General features: G+C 35.9%; 1 protein-coding gene across 1 annotated transcript in view; it reads right to left on the reverse strand.

Moving 5' to 3' along the window:
- Positions 1-4,280: 4,280 nt before the first annotated feature.
- LOC137625505 (transducin-like enhancer protein 3-B) overlaps positions 4,281-10,540 on the reverse strand; it is an 80,876-nt gene continuing 74,616 nt past the window's right edge. Inside the window, exons 14-15 of the mRNA XM_068356414.1 lie at positions 6,408-7,031; positions 4,281-6,194 (exon numbers count right to left, since the gene is read on the reverse strand). Coding sequence (XP_068212515.1) covers positions 6,087-6,194; positions 6,408-7,031 — 732 coding nt within the window. The 3' untranslated portion in view covers positions 4,281-6,086. The remainder of the gene's footprint in view (positions 6,195-6,407; positions 7,032-10,540) is intronic.

Raw genomic sequence — 10,540 nt, forward strand, 5'->3', positions numbered from 1 at the left:
ATGTGTGTAACACAGATAACTTACTGGATGTGAACTGTATATTTTTATGCTTCTTTTTATGGTTTAAATATAAAAGATCTATTTTAATGTTGTTACTGTTCTTAAAATATGTTATTTAAATTCTTCATTGCTCCTTTCGTGAAATTCCCTGGGGTATTTTCCATGTTGGAGTCCTTGAGCTCATAACATCTTAATTTTCTAACTAGGGTTGTAACTAGGCTAATAATGATTATAATTTATTGATTTTTGTTTTATTTCATAAATAGTTCATGAAATTTGGAAAGTGAGGCTCAGAACGGAGGCTGCAGTAGCAAATTGTTTATAGATTTTTCAATTTTATAAATCAGTAATACTTTCTTTCATTACACCTTATTTTTTTTTTTTAATATATTGAACATACTTTTTGGCAGTTTTATAAACCAATAGTACTCCTTGGTTATATATTATTTGTCTGGTTATCTTCACCTATATTTGTTTTTTATCTTTTTAGATAAACTCCTTTCCCTCGAATGTTTGTCTCTATTCACGGAGCAAGAGCCCGTGCTGAAGACCAGCTTCTTGTACTATTACTATTTGCTTGTTTACATGAAAGCGGTACCTCAGTTCCAGGAAAGAGCCCGTTTCAATTTGGATAACAATGTCTTCAAAACAAACGTCATTAAAATATGACTTATCCTAATTTGTCGTAGCCAGAAAGGGTTTGAGTTCATCATAGCGTATCCTATGCATGAGAGATATGTCATATCTTTATGTGCATTAGAATGATGATGTAAGAGATTCAAGTGTTCTGGTCTCTTATTTTTTCATAATTAAAAAATGAAATTAGTGACATTTTTGTGTACACTAGATATGAAACTCAGGCCTTTTGAAATTCTGCAATTTCCCTATTTATTACAAGATAAAATTCATGTCAATCTGAAATATCAAGTCACTAAAATTTCAATTTTCTTTTTCATATTCCTATTTATCATGGCACCTCCCGTAATTTTTGGGGGTAGCCGACATTAAAAGAAAAAAAATTGTATGTCTTCTCTTAGTTCCTCCCAGGCTGACGAAGGACTCAGCTAATTTTAGCTGCTACTGCTAGGATGCCACAGCCTACCGTCCCTAGTTATCCCTTACAAATGAAGCATCATACACCTTACAAATATAATACATACAATTAAAAATGGGGAAAAAGAAAACCACTTATTAAATATTGCACGTAAACACTTTATTGAAATTCTGAATGATGGCACACACTGAATAAGAATGAATAAAGTCTTATTTTTTTTTTATTCCAATGTCTTTCCTTCTCTCTACGTGACCTTGACCCTTTGACCTGTACAACAGCAGGAGACGAGGAATAGGATTCGTGAGAAAATCTTTTTTTTATTCATCTCTATACCTCACACGTAGACAGACATACACACACACACGCACGCACACATCAGGTAACTTTCATTGAAATTCTACAGATGATGTTTTATTTTGTCTAAAAATTAAATATTATTTCCTCAGATTTGAAAAGAAATTAAGAAGGGAAGTGATTCGATGGGTACAGGAAGGCCATTCCGGTACCCTTGAGGTGAGAATTTTAGGACGAGACGGTTAGGTTAAAAATATATATCTTTTTAAATTAATTGATTTCAAGCTTTAAAAAAATTTCCTTAAATTCCATAAGGTACAAATTGAACTTTTTTTTATAACTTTAATTGATTTTGAACTTTAAAAACAAAAAACCTCTTTAAATTTGAGAAGCTTAAGTTGAAGTTTTTTAAAAACTAATTGATTTCAAATTTTGATAAAAAAATTCCTCCTTAAATTCGATAAAGTTAAGGTTAAACCTTTTAAAAATCTAATTGACTTTACACTTTCAAATAAAATATCGCCATTATATACAAAGTATTTAAAGTATTCAAAGTATTTAAATACAAAGTACAACACTGTTCTTGAAATAATTAAAATTTAAGTAGCACTTCAAAGTGAAAGTACTTTTTTAAAAGTTTTACGAGAGACGGGAATTATTCTTATTAAATATTCATGGAACATCGACTTGCAATTTACCTTCTTAAAAATCCCATGGGGGGGGGGATTAAAGTTGGCGAATAATAAATCCATCTAACTTAAATGGAACTTTTAAGTTACTTTAATGTTGTATTACTTATAAAAGTGATAGACGAATATTCTCGAATGTATATATATATATATATATATATATACATATATATATATATATATATATATATATATATATATATATATGAAACTGGTATTTCGCATAATCACTTGTTCTTAAAAAAAATTAAATATAAATGAAATAAAACAACCAATAAAAATTACTTTTCCAACACGTCTCGTCCAGAGAAGAATACGAAAGAAACACAATAATAAATAAAAATGAATAAATTCTTCAGTGAGGAAATATGATAAATTTGCATAATACATCTAAAAGTGCTTCGTCCGTGAAATCATCATAAAACTTCATTATTATTATCATTATCAATATCCGCACATATGTGTTTGCAACAATACTTATTAGTTCCACAGTTATGGCTACGTGCTGGGATTTATTCACTTTTTGTGGGACCAGGCCCAGATGCGAGACAGAAAATACATAAAGGGCTACGATGCCTTTTCTTTTATATATATATATATATATATATATATATATATATATATATATATATATATATATATATATATATATACATGGATATATATATATATATATATATATATATATGCATATATATATATATATATATATACAGCATATATATATATATATATACAGCATATATATATATATATGTATAATATATATATATATATATATATATATATATATATATATATATATACCTTGGGCCTATTTAAGAACTGACTATTTTATGAAAACACATTCAGAAAAATAAAATTAAACAGAAACTTCTTCTGAAGTATTAATTGTTACAGATTAAATAAATATAAAAAGAAATATTTAAAAATGCTAAGAGGTCTTTTAAAACTGACATTTCAACTTAAATTGTTTTCTTAAAAAGGCCCGGTGAAAATATGGACACTCAATATTTGCTTAATAAACATTTTGTTATTTATTTTTCCTAGTGTGGACATAAGATGTTTTCAGGACATTAGGCGGTTTATTTTTCTTCTTATCATTTTACAAATTAAATTTTTCTTCCTTCAAGAACAAGGAAAGATTTTTGGAGTCTTAAAATAATTTCCAGTTTTTTTCTTAGACTCCCAAAAAAATGTTTTCACAAAAAAATCAAAATGTCTACAATTTATTTCGTCATCCTTTGAATTACTAAGTATTACTTTCATTAACATCACTGCTTTATTTTTTTTTTAGTTATTTTTTATTTACTTTTTTATATATAGTCAAATAGTAGTAAGAATTATCTATTAAGTTTATCTATAAACTTTTTTATTTATCACAGTCGCAACACACATCAACGAAATCATAATTAATTATAGAAAGTAACATGTCCAAGTACAATTTTCCCTCGTAGGGGAAAAAAAAACTATATATTCATATATATCTATTTATATATTCATAATTACATAAATAAAAACTCTAAAACCGGGGAAATTAAAAGAGCGTCTTTTTATTTTTTTTTTTAGAAAGGTCGGTCAGGATGAGTCGATGGATTGGAAAAACAAAAAATTTCCCAGAGCGAAAACATATTTTTCTTATATGATCGTCCATTTTTTTCTGGTCTTCATTCTATCCTACGTCTTTCAAGAGAAGTGTTCTTGCACTATAAACAGGAGAAAATTGGCTATGAATAAAGAAAAAAACGTTAGTGATAAAAATACACAATCAAGTCTTTTTTTTCATATTTCATAGCCTATGCACACACAAACATACATACACCCTCCAAATTAAAAATCCAGTGCGTTCATTTTCATTCGTGTTGTTTTTTTTTCTACACGGCATAACGATTCCAAACCTCTATATATATATATAGTCTCATGTTATGAATCTATAAGAAAAAACAATCTACAAAATCCACCTTTTTTTATATGTAAGTTTTCCTCTCAAAAAAAAAAGTCACTCGACGCAAGTTTGTGGCAATTTTCTTTGCATATTAATTATTGGATACTTCACAATTTCTTTGTCTTTTCCCTTTGCATAAAGTTTTTGTTTATTATTATATTACTTCGAGACGGGAAATTACGCCAATTCCCAATTATGTCTTTTTGCACTGAGAGTTTAAAACATTCAGTCTCAACATATATATATATATATATATATATATATATATATATATATATATATATATATATATATATATATATATATATATATACATACAGATATCCCTCGTCTCTCACACTACAACGTCAGCGTAAAAGCTGAAAAATTCCTGCGAATAAAAATCAGACGGTCTTAGTTAATTGTCTTAAAAGCACCTTAAGTTTCGTCACATCTTTTTTTTTCCATTTTCCATTTTTATTCAACATTGTTTTTACATATCTATGAAAATCACTTGTTTGTTTTTACCTTCATCAACACTGTACAAATTAAAAACGCATTTTTCTTCTTTTCCTTTCGGGGAAAAAATCTCATGAGTAGTAACTTTTTAGAAGACTGATCAAAATCACCTTCTGCGCTCTTTTTTTTCCCCCTGTTATCTTTATATCAGGTCATTACACTGTAAACACGACATTCCACTTCGCAATACACACTCCCCCCACATACCTAATATGTTTCTTTCATTCCCCTCACCTAGCGATATCTTGACTAATTGTTGCTCTACACTTAATTTCAATATCAAGTGTATTAGGGTCCCATATGCTTACTACCTTCCTTTTTTTCATCTGGTTTGCATCGCATCTACGTTCAGTCTCCCGTCTAGGTTCTGGTATCAAACGTGTATGTGGATGTTGATATCAGGTAAAAAAACTGCACCACTTCAGCCTTCCTTCCCTCAAAACCTCGGAAGTGGCAGTCTTTCTTGGCTAAATCGAGAATGATCAATTCCACAGGGTCAATCCTATTGAGGCAAACTGGTAACAGTGGCTAAGGTCCATTATTGCAAGGATTCGACTGGAATCCAGCTGTTCTTCAGATTCCAGATATTCTTCTCATTCTGGAATCAAGCTGTCATGATTCAGAAATTTGACTGCCATTCTCATATTGCAATTCAGTCGTCGTTTCTCATGGCACTAACTGACGAAAGGATTTGGAATCTCGCGTTGAAGTTCTTCAGTCAGTTTACGTCAACTCCTGTATTGGTTCTCTCCTGCCATTGGATGAAGCCTCGGGGTTCTCCTAAGAGGTTTAGGCTACGGCCATACTAGTGCCCCAAAAATCAGAGAAGGGCACCTGTCCATTTCTGATGGTTCTCAGAGAACACCCAGGGTTTTGCACCCTGTACATTTCTGATGGTTCTCGGAGAACAGCCAGGGTCCCAAACCTGCGCATTTCTGATGGTTCTTCGAGAACAGACAGGGTCCCACACCTGGTCATTACTGATGGTTCTCAAAGAACAGCTCTGCTCTATCCATTTCTGATGGTTCTCCGAGAACAGCCAGGGTCCTATTTCAGGCTTAAAGAATAGCATGAAACATCCAGCGATTCCACCCGTAGTTTTGCAAGCCTTGCCAAGTAGGTCAGTAGTTAATGGCACATTCAAACGCAAGATAGGAAAAAGAAATCCTTTTTCTTTTTTTTACCATCTGCATCCTTCGTTGCATAGGGAAAATGGAATTTTTTGGGGGGTGCCATGAACTTAATGGCACTTCTGCCTGCAGTAACAACATCATAATTATGGATCAGTATGAGGTAGGTGATGACATTGCAACGCGTGGATGATGACTCACAACCGAAGCTGCGGTGGTGACAGAAATGAAAATGAGGTGAAATGCTCAAGTGAAATAATAATGAAAGGATTTTATAAAACTTAATAATCCTTGACTTGTATTCTTTTATGATGTTCAATCCATTGTATTTCAGTGTTATTTTTCTATTAAGGGGTTTCCTTTTTCATCGAAGCAGAGATGAAACCACTTCGATTTTTCACACGTCAGGGAATGTTTTCTTGTTTGTTTGTTTGTCAACAAGTACTACAGGTGGAGGCTGCCATCGATGTTGCTTCTCAATAGATGACCTCGTAAACTGTGGCTTTCTTGTCCCCGGACCCAGTGACGATGTATTTGTCGTCGGCGGAGATGTCACAACTCAAGACAGAGGATGACTCTTTGGACTGTGGGAGAGAAGGAATAATTGATGTCAGTTTAAGGGAGGTTACTGGAAAGTCAAGGTGGAGAGAGAGAGAGAGAGAGAGAGATTCATTACAAACAGTTGACATGAAAAAGAACAATAAAACAGAATCGTATATTTGCTCATATGATATAAAGTATTCAATAACAGGCAATATCTACCAATCAACTAGAAATCCCTTGTTACCAATAATCACCTGGAATATAGATGCTCCATAGGGTGTCCTCCAAGCATTGAGGAGATTATCCTTCCCAGTAGAGACGAACCACTTCCCGGCAGAGGCGAATTTGAGTGACAGGACGCAGGACTCGTGCAGGTGAAGCTGATACTTGTCCGGCTTGTTGACGTGGAGCACCTCCACATTGGAGCTCTCCATGCCGACGGCCAGCCACTCGCCAGTAGGACAGAAGCCCAGAGAGAAGATCTGGCTAGTGAAATCGTGTTGTTGGAGCTGCCTGCCTTCCCGCAGGTCCCAAGACCGGACAGTGTTGTCCAGACCTCCGGTCCATAGCTTGGTTCCATCAGGCGAGATGTCGATGCAGGAGGCCCCGTCAGTGTGCCCCTGGAACTGGCGCACCAGAGTCTGGTTGTGGAGGTCCCAAACTGCTATGTTTCCGTCACTGCAACAGCTGAAGCATACTTTGGAATCTGGGCTGATGGCCAGGGCGTAGCAGGCTGGAGCTGCCGAAGTGAGCTCGGCTTTAATCCTGGGCGTGGGTGTGGCTAGGTCCCAGATACTGAGGGTGGAGGCTTCGCCGCCCACCAGAAGGGTTCTTCCATCAGGTAAAAGCTTCACGGATCTGATGTAGCTGTCGCGTTGCTGTAAAGAGAAAGAGAAACAGATGTTATTGTGGAAGAAAACAAAAAGAAGCAGATTCACAGACAATGAGGAAACTTATACATTAAACAGCAGGTGACAACATATATATATATATATATATATATATATATATATATATATATATATATATATATATATATATATATATAATTTCTTAATCTTTAGCTGAGGAACTCTAAGGAACTCCGAGATCAATTCCCCGAAGACCTAGGTCCTCCGAGGACTCCTCATCAGAAATTCAAAAGGTGACCTCAGCGATAAACCTCAGTAAAACACCGCAATAATCTTATCTGTTTGAGCGTGGGGGGGGGGGGGGGGGGGAGAAGAGGGGTGGAGGGGCTTTAGGGAAGGGGAAGGGGAGTAGGTGGGTTTCAATGAGGGGCTGTAGAGGTTGTGTAAGGGGACAAGGGATAGTGGTCCAAAGGCAGCTGAGTTTATATATAAAAAGAACTCTTGGTAGTGACATCCCGGAGTGAATACTAATGGTCGAAGTAGGGGGTCCAATTCTGAGATGGAGGAAGGGGTAGAGGAGTGGGTTTTTTTAGGGGAAGGGGGTAGAAGATGGGGGTTTTACGTGGGAAGGGGGATGCTACTGATATACAGACCTAAGAGACAATTACGTGACTTTTTTCATTTAGGTTTTATTTATCAAATCTCTTACGCCCTAGTTTCGGATCTCATATTTAGCCTAATAATAATAATAATAATAATAATAATAATACAGTAAAAGCTTATTACCTCATTCAGTAACGGTAAGGTTCTGTTAGAATTCTGAAATTTAAAAAAAAATGGAAACTCAAAAAACGAAACGAAATAATTACGTAATTTATGGTTATTACGTCATTGGCTTGTTAAAAGAAGAGAGAGAGAGAGAGAGAGAGAAGAGAGAGAGAGAGAGAGAGAGAGAGAGAGAGAGATTAAAGTCGCTATAAGCAATGAAAAGACCAATAAAAGACGAACAGAAATAACACCAAAATGGTCAAAACATCACCTCATATTACTGGGGTGTCTCGACTGAAAGATCTCTCTCTCTCTCTCTCTCTCTCTCTCTCTCTCTCTCTCTCTCTCTCTCTCTCTCTTTGTCATGTTTACGCAAGGGCGCAATAAAACATACTTGGAATTTCAAAGTTCCCCCAGGATTCTCTGCGGTGCCATTATAGGATAATATGAAGAGGTGAACACACAATTTATTCAGGGGATGTCCTCTCTCTCTCTCTCTCTCTCTCTCTCTCTCCTCTCTTCTCTTCTCTCTCTCTCTCTCTCTCTCTCTTGACGAGGTAGCCAGTGGAGGGCTTCGACGAATAAATTCTCAGAAGGCCTTGACGAGGTAATCCCCAGGGATAGAAAGGAGTTATAACTATATTTGTATTCCCTCTGATCATTAATATTCAAACGTACCTCGATGAGGTAATCCCCACCCACATAAAGGAGTTACAACTATACTTGTCTTCCCTCTGATCATTAATATTCAAATCTACCTCGACGAGGTAATGCCTCTTGCCCATGAGGGACACCCTTTTCTAAATGTTTATTTTTCTCTAACTTTTTTTTGTTATGGAAAAAAGAATAGATTTCACTCAAGGTATCAGAAGAGGTGGAATAGTTATACAAGCACTCTCTGTCTCTCTGTCTCTCTCTCTCTCTCTCTGCCTGTCTTGTCAAACACACTCACAAATGCACACGCGTGTCAGAAACATGTTGCTCAGGGCTGGCCTGCTCGTGTCCAACAAGTTTCACGATAGAACTTTAATCTGCTTTCTTCGCTTTCTTCTTTTTTTTCTCTTCATTTTGCCTACAAGGTGTACAAAGAGAGAGAGAGAGAGAGAGAGAGAGAGAGAGAGAGAGGAGAGAGAGAGAGAGAGAGAGGAGAGAAAGCAAGGCACAGATGTCTCTAGGAAAGGGCTAAGTTATATATCTCCAAAAGAAAAATGCCTTGCTTTTCAAAATTGCCTATAAAAAGACTCGTTTATTTCTTTAACTATTTAGGAAACAGAAGATGGAAGAGAATTTCAGATTCTGGGAGCTCTTGATGCAAAAGGATAGCTCAAATTGGTCCCACCCCCGAGTTGCTCAGGAGTATATGTCAAGTCGTGCCAGTATCGTGTTATTATTTCAAGTTTCCGAACCTTATTATTAATAGGAATTCTGTGTCTTTAGTAATGAGTTGAGATAAGCACAGGATTTTTAAGACAGAATAAGGGTGTCAGCAGGGTTTAAACTTGAGTATGTGGCCATTACTTTAAAGGCTGCCTTTTACCTTAGATTACCGTAAAACTTTTCCAAGTTCCTTAAATTTGACTCTAGTAATAACGAAATTACCCTAAAAATTATCTTCAAACCATGAAAATTACCTGAAACTAAGGTAATTACCTTAGAATTTTAAACACTGGTGTCAGTTATCTACTACTACTAGTTGAGCTTCAACACTAGTAGGAAAAGCAGGATGCTATGACCCCAAGGGCTCCAACAGAGAAAATAGCCCAGTGAGAAGAGCTGTTTACCATAGCTAAAGAATCTATTACTGATCTATTAACTTTTTTATTCATAGTAATTTAACCATTAATCAGGTTAATTGAATGATCAACGAATATCTTTGTAAATATAAAAGTTATTTGTAAAAAGTTTAAGTGGTAAGTCATCCTCAGGTATTATTCTCTCTCTCTCTCTCTCTCTCTCTCTCTCTCATAAAGGAAAGTTTGTTCTTAATACCAGAGAATTTCTGAGGAAAGGTACGATCGCCATCGTTAAAATAAAGTATCTTTAAAACCAAAACAATTGGAATGAGAGAGAGAGGAGAGAGAGAGGAGAGAGAGAGAGAGAGAGAGAGAGAGAGAGAGAGAGAGAGAGAGAGAGAGAATCTTAATCCCCCCAAACGACGGCCATAAACAATGTTTAAATCCTCTTCAGAGTAATCCTCAAGAAACAGGAGATTACGCGAATCCTCTCTCACCCGCGGAGCCAGAACCTCGATGTCGTCAGCCTACTCAACTCTTGGAGCAATCCTTCCTAGCCTTAATCCCACGCTGGACAGGTTGGGATAGAGAGGGATAGAGAGGGATAGACTCCTGGAGAGGATGTGTTATCTAGGTGTAAAGGAAGTCAAACGCAGCCCAGATAGAAGCTATGAAGATCGTCTATTGGATTACCCGGAGATTATTTCACGATTCGAAGGGATTCCTGTTTTGAGCTTCGGGATCAGGAAAGGTGTTGTTGGCTCCACCCACACTTCAGGGTCTGTGGTGGGGGGGGGGGGGGTAAAGGGGGTAGGGGAGAGGGGGATTTGCATGGTGTAAAGTCCTCCACATTGTTATGCGATGCAGAATGTTGAGGATATCACGCCATTTCTTAGAATAGTCCTTGAATGTGGAGGCTTCAGGATCCAACGTTCTAAATATATGATCTGACGAAGGAAGGTTTATGATCCAAGTTGGAAGATTATAAATGCGCTTCGGAAAATAAATTATTACCCTAACTATAAAGAAACATCA

The sequence above is a fragment of the Palaemon carinicauda genome, chromosome 32 (assembly GCF_036898095.1).
Source record: "Palaemon carinicauda isolate YSFRI2023 chromosome 32, ASM3689809v2, whole genome shotgun sequence".
Taxonomy (NCBI): domain Eukaryota; kingdom Metazoa; phylum Arthropoda; class Malacostraca; order Decapoda; family Palaemonidae; genus Palaemon; species Palaemon carinicauda.